The sequence below is a fragment of the Microtus oregoni genome, unplaced genomic scaffold (assembly GCF_018167655.1).
Source record: "Microtus oregoni isolate MIOR12 unplaced genomic scaffold, Mior012 000005F_ref0000423, whole genome shotgun sequence".
Taxonomy (NCBI): Eukaryota; Metazoa; Chordata; class Mammalia; order Rodentia; family Cricetidae; genus Microtus; species Microtus oregoni.
Window position 1 is genome coordinate 32,960,978 of NW_024543064.1, and position 23,824 is coordinate 32,984,801.

A 23,824-nucleotide genomic window follows, 5' to 3' on the forward strand; every position below is an offset into this window, starting at 1 on the left:
GATAGACTCAGGGTCTGTATGGGTCTGGGTGTCCCTATAGATTGGAGATGTCTGTGTACAGATAGACTCAGGGTCTGTATGGGTCTGGGTGTCCCTATAGACTGGAGATGTCCGTGTACAGATAGACTCAGGGTCTGTATGGGTCTGGGTGTCCCTATAGATTGGAGATGTCTGTGTACAGATAGACTCAGGGTTTGTATGGGTCTGGGTGTCCCTATAGACTAGAGATGTCCGTGTACAGATAGACTCAGGGTCTGTATGGGTCTGGGTATCCCTATAGATTGGAGATGTCTGTGTACAGATAGACTCAGGGTCTGTATGGGTCTGGCTGTCCCTATAGATTGGAGATGTCTGTGTACAGATAGACTCAGGGTCTATATTGGGTCTTGTCCTAGTTAGCTTCCCGTTGTTGTGATAAACACCACGACCGAAGGACACTTGGGGAAGAAAGGGCTTAGTTGATCAACATGTCCTGATTATAGTCTGTCATTGACAGAAACCAGGGCCGGAACTCAAGCAGGAGCAGAGACAGTGGAGGAAAGCTGACTTGCTCTCTGTGGCTTGCTTGGTTGCTTTTTCATACAGTCCAGGACTACCTGCCCAGCCCTGACACCACCCGCAGTGAGCCAGGCCCTCTCCTCCATCAATTGTTAATCAAGAAAATATCCCACAGACTTGTCTACAGTCCAGTCTAATGGGGACTTTTTCTCAATTGAGGTTCCCTCTTCCCACGTGACTAGCTGACGTCAAGTTGATGAAAATAACTAGCCAGCAGAGGCCTCCTGACCAGATTTAGGCTCTGGTCACAGGGGGGTTTCTTCCTTCCATCATCTGTAACCCCAAACCAGGCACAATTCCCTGCCCTCAGCTTGTGGCACCAGCTACCTGTCTCCCCCAAACCTCTGCTGAGCTGACCTTGGACAACCCCCTCTAGCCAGGGCCCTGAGCCACCCCTGCTCAGTGAACGTTTGCATCAGCGCTGGTCTTGCAGTTGCTGGGTGTTGGGCTTGTGCTCTGATATGCTGTGATACCCGTGGGGAAGCCGAAGGCAAGGCCATGGAGAGAGGCCAGCCCTTTGCCCTCGTGTATTGGTGGCATCCCCTCCTGCTCCACCTACAGCCCTCAGCCTTCTGGAGTTCACAGCCCCTCCTCCTGCCCTGAGTGGTGATGGCAGGAAGACAAAGTGTGGGCTTTGAAGGAGCCGTAGCTTGGACCCATAGTGTCTCCTCTGAGGCCTGGGCTGTGCGAATACAGTTTGGAATTCCCTCTGAGGTTCCTGGCCAGTTTTATTTGGGGCCCTTCAGGTTCTGTCCGTCCTGTGTGGGCGTGATTGTCAGTCAGGGTAGAGGAAGAAGTCCTTTAGAGCTGTTGAGCTGTTCATGAAGGAGGTGGTTTTCTGTCAGACTGTGTCCTGTGGGGGTTATTAGCGTCCGTTGGACTGTCCTATGTGGGTGTAATTGTCTGTCAGACTGTTCCAGGGAGGGGCATGGTGCTTTGCCCTGTGAGTTTCTGTGTCATAGATAGCTTGCCCAGTACGTTTTCACTGGCAGTTTTCAAGTGTTTATTGCTGGGGGGAGGGAGGGAAAAGCACGTGATCCTTCTTCACCTTGGGGGTTCACTCACTTGACCTGACAGGACAGGTCCTCTCAGAGGGTCTTTTCAGCTACCCGCACTCCCATTCTTGGCTCCTGTCTGTCCGTCTGCGGCCAGAGCAGCCCCTCAGGGCGCTGGCCCGAGTGGGAGCTCCAGTCTCCATTAGCCTTCTGAATTATGCAGAAGCCTTGGTGGGTCGAAGCACTTTAGCAGCGCCAAACTGAGGAAAGTAGCCGGAATGGGTGGGGCTCACAGGGTGGGGGTAGAGTGGGAAGAGGTGGTGGGAGTGTGGGGCAGAGGCTGCTGGGCACCAAGCCCCAAGGCAAGCCCCTTCCAAGTAGGTGATGGTGTTTCAGGCTCTCACAGGCAAGGACATTGCTTGTTTAGGAATTTCTCGTCCTGTGGGTCTGTAGGCTTTGGGATAAGAGAATTGATAGGCATGATTATTGTTAAACAGGCCTTAGGGACTCTTGGGACAGTGATGGGCACTCTGGATAGCTCCTGAGTGGAACAGGAACTGGTCCATAGAAGGGCATCTTGATTCAAAGAACAACTTGATTCTTGCTTAGAGGGACCTGGCTTATCAGAGTTTCCTGGAAGCCACTCAGGCCCTAGGCTGTGGCTCAGGTGAGCCACAGCCTAGGGCTACACATGTTGTCAGGGCCTCCGTCAGGGTCACACACAACATGGACCGTGACTGACCGATTATCTTGTGTCCCCACAGGTGCCTTGCAGATTGAGAGCAGCGAGGAGTCTGACCAAGGCAAGTACGAGTGCGTGGCAACCAACGCGGCAGGCACACGCTACTCAGCTCCCGCGAACCTGTATGTGAGAGGTAAGGACTTGGCCACAGCTGGCTCCGTCACCTTGGAGCCAAACTTCACTTGCCAGGCATTGCTGCTTGGAGACCTTGCAGACACTGGAGGGACTCCGCAAGCCTCGCCTTTCCTTCCCACCTCTTTCTGCAGCAGTGCTCACCGCCTTCAGCTCCGTAGCTCCCGCTGGGCAGGCTGCTAGCAGCTGCCACTACCTGCCTTCTTTCCCTTCAGGTCTTTGGGGAAGCAGACACTCGCCCCACCCCCACCCCTACCCCTGGGAGCATTTGTATCTCTTGTAGGTCCTTGCTGCCTGGGCTTGGAGCCCTGTGGGAGTCTGGAGCCCTTCTAAGCAGACATTGGGGTGTGTGTGTGTGTGTTGTGTGTGTGTGTGTTGGGGGGGTATTTACACATGCATATGCATGCCTGACCTGACTTTCTTCCTGCCTCCCCCCCAGCAGGGTGGGCTCTGGTTCTGAAATTTGGATCCCGCAGGCCTCAGTAATGGATCAGATTAGCCTTTTTGGAGGAGCCTTCTGTGTTCTATCACAAGCCCCACCCCTCATGTCGGGGTTAAGGCTGGGGTAGCTGTGAGCAGCTATGGGTATATTGCCTTGGCCGTTCCTAGTTGGAGAGAAACATACTGTGTGCAATTTACAGTTGGGTCTACGGCGAAGGGTCTGGGGACTGTTTTGGTGTGCCCAGCCTCTGTTCATAGCCCAAGGGGTCTCTCTGAGAACACATGGGATAGTCTAGAAAGCATGGTGCTCAGGAGAGGCCCTGGAAGCCCTCTACCCACACTGCCCCTTCACCTGGCCTTCCTGCACAAATGGATGTCATTAAAAGTTACATTGCCCCTCTTTGGGGGTCACTGAGAAGACCCCGCTTCCCTGCAGCCTCCATGCAGCTCTGATTCTTTCCCATGGAAGGTTCCTCATCTTTTTGAGGGTGGGCTGCCCTTCCTCTAGCTTGCGGAGCCTGAGCGATGGCAGTGGCCCCTCTTCCTCTCAGAGCAGTTTGGTAGACTTGCTTACTCAAGGCAGAGAGAAGCGAGCTGCCAGCTACTTACTGAAGGCCTGCTGTGCCCCAGGGCACAGGTTGGTTCTGGAGAGACCACAGGTGTTGACCTGTTAGGTGAGCAGTCCAGCGCAGGCGGAGGAGCTGTTTGTCTTGGGCTAATCGTGTTTCTTCATGGGGGTTGGGAAAGCCCCGTTGTTGCCCTTGCTCTTAGGTGTCCTGTAAACCAGTTCAGTTGAGATGACCCACTGCCTGAATTTAGGAATACCATCAGGATAGAGACCTGGCACCCAGGTACTTCCTGGAAGCCAAAAGGAGTAGAGATTTAAGGAGCACGGCCTTCACCCTGGCTGACACTGGCTAAGTAGCTAACAAAGGCGCAGGAATCTGGCAAATTCCCTCTTCACAATGACCAGCCTCCTCCCAGTTCAGCCACAGGGAAGTTCCTGGCTTCACTGAGGCAGCCCTGCTGCACAGGGCTCCACCAGAGACAGGAGAATCTGGCACAGCCTTTGTAAACCTCAAGCCAGGTGTTTAAGCGTGCCTTATGGCCTTTTCCTGGAGTAGAGCAGTCACAGGCAGTACCAAAGCAGAAAAAGGCCACTCAGATAATACGGGGCATCTTAGCTAGGCACCACACCCATTAAACTAGCACTGCCAGGTTGGCTGTGGCCCTAGTGGCAGGTGGTGGCTGTCTCTGGAATTGGGTGGAGGTGGCCGCTAGGGCACTGAGCAGGAGATCTTAACTCCGTGAAGCATCCCTACCTCCAGAGGCCCCACTGTCCACACAAGATTAACTTGGGCATGACCGTAGCTAGATCCTGCCTTTTCCCGTCTCCTGGGATAAATTCCACTTGAGAGAGATTTGGAAGGTGTGGGTTCCTTTACCCTCAGCCCTTCCTGTCTAGAAAATTTATTAAAGCCAACCTCACTTCTGTCCCATCCGCCCCCCCCCCCCCCAATCTAAAACCCTTCTAAATCTCTGCTGGCCCTTTGGGTCCAGGATTTATGTATATAAGAAAAGCCCTGGGGCTGGAGAGATGGCTCAGTGGTTGCTCTTGCAGAGGACCAAGGTTCAATTCCCAGCCCCACATGGTGGCTCACAACTGTATTCAACTTAAGTTCCAGGGAATCTGATGCCCTCTTTTAACGTCCACAGGCCCCAGGCACACATGTGGCACATGCAGGCAAAACATTCATACACACACACACACACACACACACACACAAATAAAAGTATGTAGCTGGGCAGTGGTGGTGTATACCTTTAATTCCAGCAGTCAGAAGGCAGAGGAGGCGGCTACACCGAGAAACTCTGTCTCAAAAAAAACTCCAAAAAGAAAGAAAGAAAAGCCCTGCTCTTTGCCCCTTGCCCCATAGTGTTTCCACTTTTTTTTTTTTTTTTTTATGCCTGGCAAAGTCTCATCTGCCCCAGTGTTCTGGGACAGCCTGTGTCATGCTAGCCACCAGCTCTGTATTTGGAATTCTGCATGTGGGTGGATAGGCGTGGAAGAGCCCTGCCCTGGTCCCTATATGCTGGCCTCCTGTCTCCCAACATAGTGCCTTCAAGACTTCCTTCCATAGTGGCTCCTGTTACCACCCAGAGATGGCAGTCTCCAACTCTGTCAGGGTCTGAGCCTCCTGAGTCAGGACTGTGTGGGTTAGAGCTCAGGGGTTTTAGTCCTGTTGACATTTTAGACGGTACGTACACATCTCTGTTGAGGGCTGTTCTCTGCACAGTAGGGTATTTTAGAAGCATTCCTAACCAGTCAGGTACTGGTAGTGCCTCTTAGCCAAAGCAGCCTAAATAACCCCAACTCTCCAGACACTGGCACCTAGAGGTGGTTTGCCTCTGCTTGGGACTGCTGCCTCGCAAGGGCTTCTGTCTCCATCTCTAACTTTGTTCTGCTGTGTCTTGCCTTCTCAGACTTAGCCTTCCCACATTCTCCTTCTGTTCCCCAAACTGTCAGGGCTCTCACTGCCTCTCTGAGGCCCTAGGGCTGTTCCCACCACTGGGGCAATACGTACAAAACTCCCAGCACGCTGCCGGGTGCACAGGAAGCACAAACGAGTCAGCTGTCTGGGTTTCTGTTGGGATGGCGCTGGGGGACACACATTGTGCGTTTACATCTGACTTCGTTCACAGTTGCCTGCAGTTCCACCCACAGTCTAGCAGGCCCAGGCACGCTGGGTGGACCAGCCTCTTTCTCCATCACCATCTGACTCCCTCCCTGAGTGACTCATTTTCTCCTTCTATCCACGGCGTGTCTCCCCTCCAGCTCTCAGGCATACAGCTTCCTGGGCCAAGGCAGAACCCTGCCCTTGGCAAAGCCTGGCTTACACGTACCGGGACTACCATCCTCCCCATTCTCTTCAGGGACCTGGCACCTGAGCCACTGCTGTCTGAAGTGAGGGTGTTACCGCCCAGCCTTTCTTCCCACAGGCATCCAGACGTGCTCCTCACACTGGTGTTGTGCAGCATGGGGCTTCCTCACGGTGGTGGGGCTGTAGTGGCTTGTGTGCCTTGGTGGGTTTGTGAGCTGGGTGGGCCCTGACCTCAGAGCCCAGTTTACCAGGTCTGTCTGAGCTGTGAGGGTGTGTGAGGTGTGGGACTGGCCCATGCCCCACTTCTACCCCTCCCAGTTCTGCCCTCATTGTCCCTGGCACCTGCTGGTGGGCCCCAGCCCTGTCCACTGTGTCCCTCCATGAGTCCTGAGTCTTTTGTGAGCGGCGTGGTCCGTGTGCACCTGTGTGCACGTGTGTGTGCGAGGGGCACAGGAGTCTTGTCTTGTCTCTGTGCTGTGTGGGCAGATGGAGGTTGGCCTGTTTTTACTCTCTCTGTGTTTCTCCTTGTCTTTTTTTATTCCCTCCTCATCCTCATCGCACTCTGCCATCAACCCAAACTCTCATCTCTCAGATCAGCGAGAAGGTTGGTCTTTTTCACTTCTTATCCATCTACAGTTGGCCCACCGACTGTGCCCGTCAGTTGGGACCAGCGGGCTTGGTTAGCTCCCTCAGGCTCGCTCCAGCCGTGCCTGCCCGCCAGTTGGCCTCTGCTCATCACTGTTTGGGCTGGCTGGCAGGCAGGACCAGGGATGGGTGGGCAGGCCTTCTGCCCTGCATGCCCCTGCTGCTTGAGTCCCTGATGCACTGTGTGTCTGCATGTCCCCTTAGCCAGGCTCCACTACTAGAGTGGCCACGCATGCATGGTGCATGGCACAAAATTGCCCCCCACCGTTGCACCCAGGCCAGGCTAGCTGTCTGTTCCTGGTCGAGTTCAAGAGCGATTGTGGAGAGCTGTGGGTCAGAGGGACTGTAAGGGCTGATGTGCTTGACATGATCAGAGGGTTGGAGAAACTTCTACCATTTCCCCACCCTTATGTAAGCCATGTTTGCCTAAGAGAAGCCAGAACTGCCGGAGATAATAGGAAGAAGCTAGTTTAGAGTGAGTTGTCCCTTGAGATCTTGCAGTATGCGACACAGTCCTGCAGTGTCTGCCCTGTCCTTGAGGCCCCTGAGCCTTACTTGTGTTTCATGAAGCAGACTTAAGACCAGCCTCTTGGTCTACCTCTCAGAGACAGTGACAGTTGTGACACAAGGCTAGTGGCATCACCTTGGCACACTGTGCAAATGTCCCATCGCTGTATCTTTTCTGTCTCCTGCCAGGTCCAAACCAAGGTCATCCCACTTGCCCAGACCTCTCTGCCTGAGCGTCTCCACCAGCCTCTGTTCCTCTGTGTATAGTGTGTGGCTTGCTAGTCAGCTAGCAGTCCTCAGCCCCGTGCTGGGCAATGGCACTGGGCATTCACATCCAGGTTGCTTATTCCTGGAGTGACTGAGTCATCAACTGGAGTTTGATAGGGCCTTGAGTAGCAGTCAGCTCAACTGTAGGTTGGGCAGGGCTTCTAGAAACTGCTCAGATCCCCTCCCAGAGCAGTCCCCTTGGAGCCAGGCCTCTACTCCCCAGTCCTGGACCAGGAAGGGGCTAGTGGTCCTTTACATATCCCGTGCTCTAAAGAGTCAGAGCAGCTCTCCTGTCCTCTGGACGTTGGGTGTCCAAGGAAGAAACATGACAGACCCAGTCTAGCAAGTGCCCTCTGCATCTTGATCTGTGGTTTTGAGTTTACTCCAGGAGGACAAGGGAGCAGGTCAGGTGGAGGGCTGCAGCCCCAGCTCAGATATCAGCATAAGCCTCCATCCATATGCACTCCTGAGCTCTGGGGCATTTCGGTTACACCATTTCGCTGACCAGGCGGATCTGCCAGGGTGTTCAGAAAACAGTCATCAGCAGACATCCTAGTCCGCAGCCACTCCCCACACACCCCTTCACCTTCTCTCTGCATCCTTTGTCCCTCACTCCACCCACCCTGTGGTCCCACCAAAAATAAGCGCATACACAAATATTTAACGGGAAGGAGAAATGAGTTTCTAAATATTCCGGGGGGATTTGCCGGGCTGGTAATTTGTTTGGTGCTGATAATTGCATCTTACATTTTTCCAGCTTTACTTAAAACTGTGTGCCGGGTGTGCCAGCATTTAATTACTGCTCTGCAGCAGCCACAAGGTTATTTATTAAAGAGTTATTTTATCTTGATACAGTGGATCCTGCCCCTTATCCCCTCCTTAATGTTGTGTTATTTTCATCAGAGAAATTTCCGCCAGTGAATGCAGATTGCGGGGCTGCCTCCCCCTGCGATTAGGCTGTCACTCCACTGAATGCTGATGCCTCTGGGCGCCGCACCGCCCTATTATAGGGGGTTGTCAGCGCAAATAATTAGACTTAAAAGTTACAGCTGAAATATAATCCAGAAATGGCAGGGCCCTGTTTTGGAAATTGTCTATAAAATGTCAGCACTAAAGATGCACGGAGAACGGTAATAGACCGGCATTGTTGCAGCCTGAGAGTAGACCCTAAGAGCATTTTCCCCAGCTCCAGTTTTTCCTTCCCTGCTGTTGCTTCTGTCAATAGACCGAGTCCAGGGTGAGTCCTGCTCCCCTTGGAGGCCTTGTGCTTCTGGCATCAGAGGGAGGATGGTGGAGATGCTGTGCTGAGTGGCATCAGCCACTTCCAGCTGTTGGCACAGGGTCAAGACACAGGGCCCCATTAGCATTCAAAACACTGTCTTGCCCCCGACCCATTAACCCTGTACCCTGCAGATGTGCTGACCTGCCTGTGTGCTCCAGGACTCCACACATGGCTGGGACCTAGTGCTCTTATGTGTGGGTGAGGTCCTCAGTGGTACACCTGGGGCCTAGTACGGGGGTAACCCTGACCTCATGCTTCTCTGTAGCCCCTAGAGTTCTCTCCCTGCTACCTGCATCTTGGAGGGAAATAAAAACTATTCTTAGTATCAGTTCCCACAGTGCCTCCGTTTTCTGACGGTGGCCAGAGTTGGAGGCTTTCAGAGGAGTGGCCAGGGCACCACCTTCTTGGGCATCAGGCACGTATTTGGTGCAAAACATTCACAAGCACAAAATAATAAAATAAATCTAAATAAATAGAAAAAAAATTTGTTGAACAGTGCTAGCACATGCCCTTAGAGCATGCCTGAGAGCACTCTAGAGGCAGAGGCAGACAGATTTCTGAGTCCAAGATCAACCCGATCTACAGAGCAAGTTCCAGGACAGCCAGGACTGCACAGAGTAACCCTGTCTCGAAAATAAATAATTTTTTTTTGAGGAGAGGGAGAATAGAAACCCCTTACGAGCAAATCTAAGCGAAACAAAGAGTCCCTTAGGTTACAGAACTTGGCCGTGTAGAAGTAGGTTGGATGTCGGGCAGGGCTGAGGCCAGGTCTTTAGACAGTGTGATCAGGCCATTGTCATTACCTCTGCCGCTCTACCTTCTTATCTTTGTACTGGGGCAGGTCCTCCCATGTGCTGGGAAAGGTTCCAGCCTGAGCTCAACTGCCCCTGTAGACTGTGTTTCTGCTCCCACCGGTTGTGTAAACATTCAAGGGTTGTTTCTGGTCCAAAGGTTGTTTCTCGTTAGCTGGGTCTGGATCAAACGCTCCGTGTGCCAAGAATGGAGAGAGGGAGATGGCTCCCATAGAGAAAACAAAGATGGGATGGGCAGTGTTGCTCGGTGGTGGAGTACAAAACTTAGCATGTACGAGCCCCTGCCTTCAGTCTCTAGCACTCTTAACAGAAAATGGGAGGGGAGGGGAAAAGGAAGGGAGGTGCTGCTTCTGGACAAAGGCAGAACTCTGTGTGGCTATAATATACTCCTGATGCATATCTGACGTGAGTCTGGAGAAGAGGCTGGGCCTGCGAGCCATTTATTGTGACTCACTTGGGGCTGCCAGTGTTGTGATTCCAGCTGAGGAACTTAGTGAAACAGCCGGAGACGGTGTGGAAGCGGGTTCTATGCAAGGTCTTAGAGGCTGCCCGCCCATGAGGAACCACACAGGAACTTGTTAATCAGGGGAATGCCCATTGTCTGTAGGGAGCACGGGAGTGGTCAGGTAGAGGCCCACAAGACGAGGGGCCAGCGTAGAGCCTGCTCGAGCGAGCCCAGAAGTGGTGGTGGTAGTTTAGGTGTTAGTAGTGGCATTACCTACGTGTTTGGAGGGAACCTGATTTTGAAAGCTGTCTTAGACAAAGCCATAATAGAGCCTGGTGACTCCTGCTAAATGTCTCAGCTCTGAGCTTCCATTTGACCGCTGTGAAGTGAGGTGAGGTTGGACCTGGTGGTCTTTTCCAGTGCTTCTAGCTCTGCTTCTGTGATCTGGGGCTGTGTGAGATGCTTCGTATGTGGTACCACGGGTCCTCTGCATGTCTGGGCTCCCCAGCAAGAGTCCCCAGAGACCAGTGTTCTCGTAGCGTGCCCTTGGGTCACTTAGGCTTGCTGCCTGTCCTCTCTGACCCTCTGTGGAAGGGAGACCAAAGAGGAGCCATAGGAACCTCTGCCAGCAGCTGCATGGCCTGTCTGCATGCCAAGCATGCCTCTGTGTGGCTAGGTCTTGTCCACCTTACCCCTCTGCATGCTCTGAATGTCTGTGCCAAGCTTGCTACTTGAAGGGTTGGTTCCAGGCTGTGCCCTGGACTGAGAAACTCAGGGCAGCTTCTGGCCAGGGGAGTCCAAGGCTGGGGGTCATGGCGAGGCACAGCCACCCTCCTCCTTGAGACCTTCGCTCACTGGCACAGAAAGCCGTCTGTTCGGCGCCCTCATCATGTTATTGCCATCATCATGCCCATCCTGCCCGCGGACCACGTCCCTGGCCCGCCCAACCCCTTGTGCCTGTGCTAGCCCTCCTAAGAGGCAGTCCACATTGTGGGTCCCAGGCTGACCGTAAGCACAGCCAAGGCCCAGCAGGTGATTGTGCCATTTCCTCTTCTCTCCTGGGGCTGTGGCCTCAAGGTGGAGACCTTGACTCCAGAGAACTGATCCTTTACCTGCCCCAGCCATACTCTGAGGACCTGGATTTCTTTCATTGGTTCCCCATCTGGTCACTCTAGAGACACTGGAGGAGGGAAGGCAGGAGAAAGCAAGGGTGGTCACTGGAGGACCACCTGGACTGTGGCTCTAACCAGGCCTGACTCTTGCACTAAGTCCTGTGTGACCTTGGCCGAGTATCCCAGGCCTTAAGATGGAAACTTGGTTGCAAGTTCTCAGTAAGAGGTATTCCAGATGGTTCCTGAGTACAGGGACCACTTCTAGTCCCAAAGTGAGGTGGGAAGTGGTGAGCCAGTCCGCCTGGCTCTGACAAGAGAGGCTTCCGTGATGAGGGGCCCCTGCCCTTCTGTCCACCCTTGTGCCCTGCCCAGCCTGTGAGTGCCTCTCTCCCTCCTCCCGCAGTGCGTCGTGTGGCTCCTCGTTTCTCCATCCCTCCCAGCAGCCAGGAGGTGATGCCGGGTGGCAGCGTGAATCTGACTTGTGTGGCAGTGGGTGCACCCATGCCGTATGTGAAGTGGATGATGGGTGCCGAAGAACTTACCAAAGAGGACGAGATGCCAGTTGGCCGCAACGTTCTGGAGCTAAGCAATGTCATGCGATCTGCCAACTATACCTGTGTGGCCATCTCTTCATTAGGCATGATAGAGGCCACGGCCCAGGTCACAGTCAAAGGTAAGTGTACCGGATGACTCAGCCAGCTGATGTCCTCCTCTGTCTCGGGGGGCTTTAGTGGTGGTTGAGTCTGGAGGGCTGAGCGATCATTACCCTCTTTTAAGGTGCCCAGCTCTGGGCAGGTCCTTAGAAAGAAGATGGGTACTGGGAATAGCCAGCTGGTATTCCCACTTGGCAGGCATTGTGCCAGTAAAGGTTGATTTTGCTTTTTAGGGAGAACAGATGCTCCTGTTCCTCCTGTTTTACAAGAGAGCAGTTCAAATACATCTTTTGCCCAGGGTCACACTGATGTAAATGATGAAGCAGAGGCTTGGCCTTGGTGGTCTGAATTCACAGCCTGCAACCACTATTGGGTTGAACAGCATCCCAGGGAGAAGGGTGTACTGATAGCCAAGGTGGGGGGAGGTTTTCTCTGCCCCCGCCTCTGGGGACAGGCACACATAACATTAATATTTATAATTCTTTTTTTATATTTGTTTATTTATTTATTATGTATACAATATTCTGTCTGTGTGTATGTCTGTAGGCCAGAAGAGGGCACCAGACCTCATTACAGATGGTTGTGAGCCACTATGTGGTTGCTGGGAATTGAACTCAGGACCTTAGGAAGAGCAGGCAATGCTCTTAACCACTGAGCCATCTCTCCAGCCCTAATATTTATAATTCTTAAAAATTTATTTAAGATTTATTCAGTTTCTTTTGTGTGTGAGTGTTTTGCCTACGAGTGTGTGTGTGTGTGTGTGTGTGTGTGTGTGTGTGTGCGTGCGCTGTGAGGCCAGAAGAGAACATCAGATCATCTGGGAGTGGGGTTTATGGATGGTTGTGAATTAACATGTGGGTCCTAGGAACTGAATCCTGGCCCTCTATGAGAGTAACAAGTGAGCCAGGCAGTGGTGGTGCACGACTTTAATCCCAGCACTTGGGTGATAGAGGCAAATGGATCTCTGTGAGTTTGATGCCAGCCGGATCTACAGAGCAAGTTCTGGGACAGGTTCCAAAGCTACACAGAAAGACGCTGTCTTGAAAAACAGACTAATAAACAAGAAGCAACAAGTGTTCTTAACTGCTGAACCATCTCTCCAGCCCAATACATATCTAGAATTTTTATCTACCTACCTACCTGTCTGTCTGTCTGAGACAGTGTGTTAGTATGTCACTCTGGCTGTCCTAGAATTCACTATGTAGGCCGCTGATCCTCATACCTCTGCCTCTTAAGTGCTGTGATTAAAGGCTTGCTTCACCGTGTCCAGCCGTATGTTTAGTATTTATGTGAGAGGCTCTGCCGTGATCTCCCTGCTTATATTCTTACCTGACTTTGATCCATCCTTCATTCTGCAACTTGAATAGTCTTTTTTTTTTTCTTTTTTCTGGGGATGTGTGGTTGGGTTGGAAACAATTCTGTTGCTTTGGAGAACTCACTGTTGTAGTTTAGGCCAGAATCGAACTCACAGAGACCCCCCTGCTTCTGCCTCCCAAGTGCTGGAATTAAAAGTATACATATACCCATGCTCTCAACTTGGATGATCTTTTCAAGATACAAACTAAGAGCTGGGGACACAGCTTTACCATGCGTTATGCCCTGGATTGAATCCCTAATACTGCAAAAAGCAGTGTGTGTAAGCCAGGATCATATCACTCCACCTGATCCTACTTGGGCTGGAACCCAGGACATCACACGTGCTAAATTAAACGCCCTGCTGAGAACTACTGCTAGCCTTAGGCTGTTTCCTTCTATGAAAACAGAAGGTAGCTTTCAGGGGCTCACATTGCTCTGGTAGTCCCCGGGAGCACCTGCTGGCTTCTCACCCTCAGTACCTGCTAGCCACACAGATCCAAACTTCCAGTCCCCTCTCCTGCTCCCTGTCCACTCCAATAGCCATTGGCTCATCTCCCTTCCGGCCTCAGCACTATGAGACTTTCCCTGTTCACCCTGTCCGAGGAGAGACCGTGGTTTTTTTACTGCTGTCCTTGTACATAGTTACCATCAACACATTTGTTGATTATTTCCCCAGAATATAAATTCCAGAGGGCAGAGATATGATCGCGAGCCACTCTGACACTAAAGTGGTGCCTAGTACATAGTGGTCTTTCTTCATGGAGCGATCGTGGCTGGGATTTTGCCACCTTCACTCTGAGCCACGTCATGGGGTCTACTAGGGCTTTGTGGCTTTTCCAGAACTCTTAAGGCCAGTTCCTTGGGAGATACTACACACACACACACACACGCACACAGTATAGCAGCAAGCAGATCTCTGCCTAGTCTAGGTGTGTGGACTGTGTGGGACTTTATAGGACCAAGTCTGCTAGGTGAATCCCATTTGCTATGTAATGATCAGTGTATGTGGGGTCCCAAGAGCAGTGTGTTACATATTAAAGGACTCAAGGCTTCTGGGGCCACGGACAGAGCTGGCTGCTGTGTCTCACGTAGCTGCCCCTAACAGTCACCGTAAGCCTTTTCTCAAGGTGGGTTGTGGGTGTCAACCCACTCAGGTGGCTGTACGCTGCATTTGGATGATGTTTTGGATCTGTTCTCAGAGTCCTGACTTCCAACACTTCTTTCTCTTCAGCTCTGCCAAAGCCTCCAATTGATCTTGTGGTGACAGAGACAACTGCCACCAGTGTTACCCTGACATGGGACTCTGGAAATGCAGAGCCTGTATCCTACTATGGCATCCAGTACCGTGCGGCTGGCACAGAGGGCCCCTTCCAGGAAGTGGATGGCGTGGCCACCACCCGGTACAGCATTGGTGGCCTCAGCCCTTTCTCAGAATATGCCTTCCGTGTGCTGGCTGTTAACAGCATTGGACGAGGACCACCCAGTGAGGCGGTGCGTGCACGGACGGGTGAGCAGGCACCCTCCAGCCCTCCGCGCCGTGTGCAGGCCCGAATGCTGAGTGCCAGCACCATGCTGGTGCAGTGGGAGCCACCTGAAGAGCCCAATGGCCTGGTACGGGGATACCGTGTCTACTACACTCCAGACTCCAGGCGCCCCTTGAGCGCCTGGCACAAGCACAACACTGACGCAGGACTCCTTACCACTGTGGGCAGCCTGCTACCTGGCATCACCTACAGCCTTCGCGTCCTTGCCTTCACTGCCGTGGGCGATGGTCCGCCCAGCCCTGCCATCCAGGTCAAGACACAACAGGGAGGTAGGTAGGGGTCTGCGTTCTGGGTAGGCAGCTGACAGCAAAGGCTTGGGAAGGTCATTCCTGTTTCCTTGGACTATGAAATTTGGAGCTTGGGAGGGCAAGGGTGCCATACTCTACAGATACGTGGTCACAGGGGATGCAGGACAAGGGAGTGAGAGGTTGGCATGCTCTCACTGGGCCCTTGGAGGTGTCGTGAAGCTGACAGTGCCTGGGGTGGGCATTGCAGTGCCTGCACAGCCTGCAGACTTCCAGGCCGAAGCTGAGTCGGACACCAGGATCCAGCTCTCATGGCTGCTGCCCCCGCAGGAGCGGATCACCAAGTATGAACTGGTGTACTGGGCAGCAGAGGATGAAGGCCAGCAGGTGAGCCATGAGGTTAGGAAGGGTGGAAGGAGAGCATCCTCTGGTTCCTCTTGGTCTGTGCTGGGCGCACCTGGACAGGTTCCAGCTCCTGGGTTTCTCCCGGCAGCACTGTGGCCCCTGTAGCCTGTGTGGGTTTATGTAGCCTGCACCACTCCTGTGCCAGAGGCAAAGTTTCTAGGGTCTGCCTTTGATCCTTTGAGTTCTTGGCCTGTGTGCTATTGTCCTAGCCTGACGTTTCCCCTAGGGCCACAGATCTCTGCTGGTCCTGGTGATCTTTGAAGTGGCTGTGCTGTGAGTCAAGCCATGCATTTCTTGTTTGGCTTGTGTGACTGCGTGGGGTGGGTCCTCTGCCAACTGCTTGCAGCCCATGTGGGGACTAACCAGTGGCCTCTGAGATATGAGCAGTCAGTAAGTGCTCTCTGCTCTTCCAGCACAAGGTGACCTTCGACCCCACCTCCTCCTACACTCTCGAGGACCTGAAGCCTGATACGCTGTACCACTTCCAACTGGCTGCCCGCTCAGATCTGGGGGTGGGCGTCTTCACTCCCACCATAGAGGCCCGTACAGCACAGTCCAGTAAGTGGCTCCCTAGGCCATACCTGTCACATCTGGGCTGGGACACTTGTCACATCTGGGCTGGGACATACACAGACATACACCCTTCCCCTTCGAGCAGGTGGGTGGTCAGGTCTGCTGAGTCCAGTATTGGACTCCAGTCTGGGCTCTTAAGTCTGGACCCCAAGAAAGGGACAGGTAAGTGTCCTGCTAGTCTCTGTCCAGGCAGTGGTTGCCTTCTCTCTGCTCCCTGCCCAGCCTTCTGACCCTTTCTTACCCTTGTGACCCCTGTACCCCACACAGGTAAGTTCTGTGTCTGTGATTCATCTTTATCCTCTGTCCCCCTCCTTCTATATCTAGATCATACATACCACTGACTTGGTGGGCCTGCCATGTGCAACCCTGCCTAGGTGCTTCACTTCCCTCCCCGTAGCCCTCCATCTCATCACCACATCCCCTTCCTCATACCCAACCATGACACTTCCTTGGGAGCTGTGTGATCTGTCTGAGGCCTCTGCACTCAGGGACAGGTCCATGAGACTGTGACTGTGGTCAGTATGTATGTGTCCCCACGTCTGCCTGTGGGACCACATGTCTTAGATGACAACCTGGCAGTATGTAGAGCCACTATGAGACCGTGTGAACACCTGGCCTATAGCCCCTGAGTGTGTCAGTGTGTCTTGGGTGTAACCCCTGTGACTATGTCTGTCTGACTCTGTAGCTCTCTAGCTCTCCAGAGGAAGATGGATGGATTGTGGAAGTGCGCGTGTGGCTTGGTGTAATACTAGATGGCCCATCTGTGACCAGTATGCCACCGTCTGCAAGGTTGCCTACTTGATAAGATGGTCATGGTGTGACCGGTGGAGTGGCATTGTGTAACAGAACCATAAGCGTGACCGTGTCAGTAAAGTCCTTATGACATAGAGTCCTTATGGAGCCATGTGTGCAGAGGTCCCTGACTTTGTATTCGTACGGTCATTCTTGAGGCATCTACTATGCTCTTGATGGGGGCTGGACCCGACATGCTATCAGTCTGGCAGCATGGCCAGAAGACATGGCCTCTCAATCCATGGGGCCCCTTCAGTAGACTGAGACAAACAGTATGTCTGTAATTACCCAAATGAGCTTTTAATTATATTTGTATCAAGTAAGATGGGAGGGTAGAGACATGGCAGCACAGGAAACACCATGGGTGAAAAGATCAAGAGAATTATCTTGGAGATGTGACGCTTCACCTAGGCTGAAGCAAGGATAGACGCTAACTAGGTAAAAGCTGACTGTAGTGGTCCTGGGCAGAGATTCTGCAGGTCACTGTTCTCGTCAGCCACCCAAGCTGTAGTAGTCAGACTTCAGAGATAGCTCTGCCTGCTCTGTGAAAATGGGCCTTGTCAGTGGACTAGGTAGAGTTTGGAGAGTTGGCTCAAGTGTTGTAATAATGGATTTCTTCGTTATCTCAGACACTGACTGGCCAGGAGTCGGTGACAGATTGAAAATGGGGAGCAGTGGGATAGGGATATGGAGGTTTATCTTGTTTCTGATAGGAAGTTCTGAAAGAGCCCATTGGCCCCAGGACAGGAAGTGGATGGAAGCAGGTGTGACCAGTACACCTGGCTTCAGACACCCAGATCCGGGCTGTGTCGGTCAGTCAAGTGTAGAGGTGTGGCGGCATGACATGGCCTAAGCTGGAGGAAGCAGACTTGAGAAGACTGGAAGTGAAGTCTAGGGATGGGGAGGAAGGCAAAGAGGAAGTCCATAGAAGGTGACCTGAGCCTGCTGCTGGGTGGCCAAAGGGAATGGATGTGGTGGAAAGTGGACTTGGAGGAGATGTGTGGTGGCCTGGAAGGGCAGTGGGAGGTGAGGGAGTAAGCCAGCATGCTTGGATGTCACCAAGAAGCTAGTTGTAGGGGCCTGTGGTAATTGGAGGGCCTTTGGCCTTGAGGATGAAGTTTTCTTTTAAGGCGGAACTCCTGAAGTAGCTGCTTTGTGAAGGTTAGGACAAAGCAGGAAGCAGGGAAGGAGAGGGTCAGCTGGTAAAGTCTCTGGAGGGAGAGAGGGGCAGAGTGTGGGTGGGGAAAGCTTGGCCTTGGACTCCACTCCAAGAGTACAGGTAGCTGCTGCTAAGGCAGGCAGCGAGTTTACGTGTCTGTAGGCAGAGGGAGGGAGCTCTGGGAACTGTGCGAGCTGACTGCGTCGTTTGTAAAGTGGCAGAGTGAGCAAGATAGAGTAGACCTCAGCAGGTAGCCCATGAGGGGGGGGGCTCCCTGGAAATATAACTTGTCTACTTGCCGGTGTTGCCTTATTTATTAGCTAATATGGGTCAAGCAGTGGCGGAGAAATTGAGGGCCTGGGGAGCTGACTCGTCGGGTTACAGAGCTGTGTAATCAGGAGAACCGGATCAAATCCTCAGCACCCATACAACAAGCTGGGCATGGCCACATACACACCTGTAGCACTAACCCTGTTGGCAGGCTGAGACAGGAATTTCTGGGCCTTTCTGGCTGCCAGTCTAGCTTCAGGCTCAGCGAGAGACCCTGTTTCAAGGGCATTCGGTGGTCTCTTATAGAATAGGCTACCTGACATCATCCGTGGCTTTCACATACGCGTGTGGGTACACGTGCCCATGTGTTCATATATACGTACACTACACATACACAGAAAGACATGAGAGGTACACTGCTGCACCTCACGCCAGAGCTGCATCTCCAGGGCTGTAAGGATGGTGTTCCCCGGGGATGCTGGGGCCTGGGACCACAGATTGGAGACGGGACCATTCCTAGCACTAGTAGTATGCTCGTATAGGCAGAACTGGGCAAGGGAAGTGAAACCCAAACCCCTGGAGAGTTGGTGCTTTGTTCCCAGTGGATGGAGGGCTGTTGAAGTTACCTGGGCAGGGAGTAACAAGTCTGAGGTGAAAGGAAGCTCCTGTATTGGTAGTGGGGTCTAGAAAAGTCACCAGGTGTAAAGGGAGCCCACACTTGCCTCTCCTAAGGAATCCAAACCTCAGGGCCACTAGCCACCCCTGGTCTAGATTCAGAGACCCTGACCACATAGGCACAAGTTAAGATAGTCTTAAATCAAACGAAGCCTTTGAATCACTTATCCCCAGGAGAGGATTATATTCTCCAAGTTCTGGTATATGTATATTTGATGCCATGTTTGTGTGAGACGGCATATGCATGGGAGAGACGCTGTTAGAACTCCATATGTGTGTGAGACACTGCACATGCTGCGGGTGTGTGTGCGTGCGTGTGCGCGTGTGTGCTTGAGTAGAAAACTAGTTCAGAGGGAGTCCGGCCATCTCTGCAGCATTATGCCTAGAAGGCCCCAGAATGGCTGGGTGAGTCTCCAGTCCTTTGAGTCTTGGTCACTGTGCCTGTGATCCCCACCCTCCATTTGCCTGCTTTCCTCCCATTTGTCTTCCCCAGCCCCATCCGCCCCTCCCCAGAAGGTGACATGTGTGAGCACGGGCTCCACCACGGTCCGGGTAAGTTGGGTTCCACCGCCAGCTGACAGCCGCAACGGCATTATCACCCAATACTCCGTGGCCTATGAGGCAGTGGACGGCGAGGACCGTAAGCGGCATGTGGTGGATGGCATCAGCCGTGAGCATTCCAGCTGGGACCTGTTGGGCCTGGAGAAGTGGACGGAGTACCGGGTGTGGGTGCGGGCACACACGGATGTGGGCCCCGGCCCTGAGAGCAGCCCGGTGCTGGTGCGCACTGACGAGGACGGTAGGCAGCATTGCATAGCGTTGTCCTGGGGAGGGGTGGGAAGGGAGGCACACTGCCTGGGGCTGCCTGCCAAGCACCCCAGGACCTTCCTCCACAGGACCTGACAGACTCATTTCCTAAACTTAGTCTTAATGGTCTAAACTCTGGGGAGATGTTGGTGGTGGGGTAGCCCATGTCTAGGTCCTGGCTTCTGGGCCATTTCCAAGATAGCCTTAAAAACTTTAAAGGCTATGGCAGGAGAAGCAGTCCACCCAGTATGAGAGTCAGGCTTGGGAAGATGAGGGCAGAAGACTCAGTAGGGCCAGAGGACTTTGGCTGAATATTGACGAAATTTGTGACAGATAGTGGGAGCCTGGGTAGTTGAAGGCTCGGTACCTCACCTCTGGCTGTTCTCCACATCTAAATAAGTCGCCCTGCCAGAGGGGTTGACGGGGATGATCCAGTACAGGCAAAGGGTTGCTCATCAGGTCAGCCAGCCAAAGAAACATTGGTGCCTTTCCCAGGGGAGTGAGTGGGTGCAGAGTCACAGCCTAAAGTTAACTATGCATACCCTGAGCAAGGCTCAGTTTCCCGTGTCTGATTTCCCTCTCTACCTGGCCTCCAGTGCCCAGCGGGCCACCACGGAAGGTGGAGGTTGAGCCTCTGAACTCCACTGCTGTGCATGTCTCCTGGAAGCTGCCTGTCCCCAACAAGCAGCACGGACAGATTCGTGGCTACCAGGTCACCTATGTGCGGCTGGAGAATGGTGAACCCCGAGGCCAACCCATCATCCAGGATGTCATGCTGGCCGAGGCTCAGGTATGTACTGGGTGGCTGGGTCAGCATTGACCAGTGTGTCGCATTTACTCCTCAGAGCCCAGACTTGTTCCTTCTCCTGCCGGCCCTCGGAGGTGTTTATGCAATTTATGGTCATGTTGGAAGTGCCTTGGGTACGGAGATTAGGAAGTGAGGCCCAGATTCCAGGGACACTTCTTTTTTGTGTTAGGATTGCTCAAATTGTGCCAGCCTAGGCCCTGCTACCCCCTCCACCCTGGTTTTAGCCACCAGTGCTCAAAGGGCAGTCTCCAAAGACCCCACCCACCCAGGCTCCTTGCACCCTGTTCTGCCCCAGCCTGCAGGAAGCTTTGAGCAGTGCCGGTGTCCCCAGCAGTGCTGTTCTGAGTATCCCTGTGCCAGAGGCAGACAGGGACTTCAAGAGTTCTCTGTCCTCTTTGGCCTCAAGCCAGTTCTGAGGCAAAGCTGTGCAAATAATCACCTGAGTGATTGACCCCTGATGTTTATCTCAAAGCCTGAGCCTGCCAGCCAGCCCTTTCCTGTTGGAAGCTTCTGTCTTCCTGGGGGATTCCACCCCCGAGCTTACAGTGAGGTCCCTGAGTATTCTGACCCCTGGCTTGCTGTTCCATCTAGGAACATGAAGCGTTATGAGATTATACATCTGCATGACCAAAATGAGCCAGCAAGTGGATGGCGGGTCTTGGCTAAGAGGCCAAATCTCTACCCTAGGCAAGAACTAATAAAGAATCAGAAAGCCTGCCATGTTTGCCCTCAGGCTAACCCTATCCAGAACCAGGTCCTGAGGATTCTTGCGCCAGCACTAAGTCCCATCAGGAAGAACTTAGATTCCCTTTCCACCCAGCGTGAACCCCAGATTCTGCAGGCTATGCTGAGGAGTGGGCTCCCACAAAGACAAACAGCCTTCGTGCCTTTGGCTGGGCTCCACCCTCAGAGCCAAAATTCTTCTTTGCCTAGAGGGTGACTTCTTTCTTCTCCTAACCTGCCTATACTGAGGGACCCAGGGGTGGGGGCAGTGGGTGTGTTTACCAGCCTGCATTCCTGGGGCAGGTTGAGGGATCCTCACAAAGTCTCAGCAGACACACCCGCCCAGAAACATCCAGAGAATGACTCGCTCTGGCCCCTCCCATCCTAGGAGTCTGGCGCTGCAGCTGCAGCCTCTGGGGTTCCAGGAAAGTCATATGCTTTTTGTGTGCTGGTCCCTGGCACTTTGAAGGGGGTTGGGCAATAAAGTCAGGGACATTGCCCCAGTATTTGTGTTCTTTATGTATAATATACCCAACCAGACTCCAGGGACATCCTGGAAGACAAGACCTGCCCTTACAGCCTTGTGCCCGCCCGCCCCCCCCCCAGAGTGGGTCGCCCTGCTTTGGGCCAGTGGGAGACCAGATGGAGCACTTATCCAACATGGCCCCAGGGCCTAGCTGTCCCCTGTGTGACTCTTGTCAAGGACATCCTAGCCTGCCTTTCTCCACCTAATAGAGCCATCTGTGCAGCCCAGGGCCCCAGTAGGATCAAAAGGAAACACATGATGGGTATCCCAACTTTCAGAGTACAGCCCAGCCTGCTTCCCCTGTGCTCCCGCTATATGAGACTTGCCCCTCTCCACTTCCTTTTGTCCCTTCTTGTGGCTCCCCCCCTTCTCCTCTTTCTTTCCTTCCCCTCCACCCCTCTCCATTCTGTCCCACCCCTCTGTCTTTTCCCTTCTCACTGCCTGCCATGTGTTAACTCCACACCAGGGCCTGGTTTGGAAAGCCCGGGTCCATCTCAAGTAAGGAAACCTAAGTCTATGTAGTCCCGGCCCATTCTGCAAAGTAAACACGATCTTTAGAGGAATCTTTATAGCCTTTCCCATATTTTGCCTAAAGACTTTGTGACAGAGCTTGCCAGTTGCCAGCATAGCAGGTGCTCAGGCCAGTGGACAGAGGCCAGGCCAGCTACCTGAGGGTGGTCAGTCCACTTACATACTCGCCTAGAATACCTAGGCACACTGACGCTAGAATTTACCACTACCATGAAACTAGAGTCTTCCTGCTTTGACCCCAGGCACCTGTAGAATGGAATTCAGAGGTGTAAGGTCTCCCTGTGGCTATGGGGTAAGGAAGGTCCTGGCTCTGAGCTGGCTCCCCAGCAGCCCTTATAATCTTGCTGGCAATCCTGACTCTTGGCTCACTCCAGCCGTAATTCCAGCACTATGATCTGGGACACTCCTCAGAGTGTCACCTTAGCTCAGGTGACTCTAATTTATTGTTTCAGCTGAGGTATTGAGAGTGGAGGAAATAAATAAGCCTGGAGAGCCATAGCAAGATGGGCATAGATAGGAGTCTGGGCACAACAGGGGATGGAGTCACCCCTTAGTGTCTTCCTTCTGTCTGAACTGTCAAGCCTCTCTCCTTATCTGACATCGTCCATGTCACCCTGCCCTGGTTAGGCCTGGTACACACAGTTGGTGCTCAGTGATGCAGGGCCCTGAGTCTGACTGGGGAGCGGTCCTGGGCTGTCATCTCAGTGGGCACTTCAGAACTGTCTGTCAGTCCTCCATGGGCCAGGTCCTCTCCAAGTCAAAATCCTTCACCATCTTGTCTCCCTTTCTTTCCCTCTCCCGTGGGTCAGTGGAGACCAGAGGAGTCCGAGGACTATGTAAGTAAGAGGTGTGCAAGCACGGGCAAGACTGGGTCAGGCTGGGCTCACGGGACACTCCCCCTCTCCCAGCCTGTGTCGCCAAGATCCACAGGGCACCAGCTACATCCAGAGAAAATTGGCATGTAGACATGAGCACCAGGCTGAGCAGTGATTGGCGTTTCCTCTAATCCGTACTCCTCGCCTGTCGAGCAGCAATTTGAGGCCAATGTTCACAATCGACCAGGACCTGGCCCCTGCTCTGGCCAGACAGGGATGGAGTTAAATCCAATCCTGATCATTAGGCCTTATTGATCCCTGAAGTGAAAAATCACCTGCTCAGGCCCAGGCTGGGAGAAACGCCGGGGAGCCCAAGCCCTGGAAGACCCTCCAGCTTGGGCAGTCAGGGCCCTGCAAAGGTTTGTTGGCATCTGCAGTTGGCTCTACCTGAGGCTTAGAGCTGGAGGGATACCAGGGCTGGTGCTGACAGCCCTATTCCTACTCCACGGTGGTACCTTCCCTCCCTTCTTCCTACTCTTCTTTGTGGTGTGGCTTGTTCTTCAGTGGTGTTTCTCCCCATGTCCGGAAATGATGCCTTTGCTGGATGGGGTGTGGGTAGGATCCGCCAATGGAGTGGCTGACTTGTTGGGCATCAGTGGAATGTGTTCCCGGGTATGGGGAGTTTTCTGTTCTGCCTTTCTCCAACTGTTATGTGCTCTTAGTGGGGATTGGATAGCACAGTCACTGAATTAGATGGGATCCCTCTACCTTACAGTGTTGTGTCTTGGCCCTCTCTTGTACCCTGCGAGTGCACTCTCTCATTCTCTCTCTCTCCTTTCCTCTTTGTGTTTGTATTAGTGTCTGTAAGTGGCCTTGCACCTGCTACTTCAGGAGGGACTGTAATCTGTAGTGTGCATGTGCGTGCCAAGAGGCGTACAAGGTGCTGGGTGCGTGCAAGGCTCTGTCCTGGTGTGTGTGGGGGACCTCATGAGGTGTCACTCACAGCACAATGGAGTGAAAGAAACAGTGTGGCCCTTTGTTCTTCTCTGAAAGGAAGAATGAGCTGTCTGCCCCAGACATGGGGCGTCTGGGGTGGGTAGCATGCTTCTAGTCCACATCCCA

The 23,824-nt window shown here is 53.1% G+C and overlaps 1 protein-coding gene across 9 annotated transcripts in view; it reads left to right on the forward strand.

The window, feature by feature from the left end:
- Positions 1-23,824, forward strand: part of Ptprf (protein tyrosine phosphatase receptor type F) — an 82,520-nt gene that overhangs the window by 39,440 nt on the left and 19,256 nt on the right. For 4 of the 9 annotated variants that reach the window (XM_041653055.1, XM_041653058.1, XM_041653062.1 and 1 more), the window contains 8 exons: positions 2,318-2,428; positions 11,224-11,493; positions 14,061-14,642; positions 14,869-15,005; positions 15,437-15,581; positions 18,986-19,291; positions 19,896-20,089; positions 22,697-22,723. In XM_041653055.1, the coding sequence (XP_041508989.1) occupies positions 2,318-2,428; positions 11,224-11,493; positions 14,061-14,642; positions 14,869-15,005; positions 15,437-15,581; positions 18,986-19,291; positions 19,896-20,089; positions 22,697-22,723 (1,772 nt within the window). The remainder of the gene's footprint in view (positions 1-2,317; positions 2,429-11,223; positions 11,494-14,060; positions 14,643-14,868; positions 15,006-15,436; positions 15,582-18,985; positions 19,292-19,895; positions 20,090-22,696; positions 22,724-23,824) is intronic. The other 5 variants (XM_041653057.1, XM_041653063.1, XM_041653060.1 and 2 more) reach the window with 3 other exon arrangements.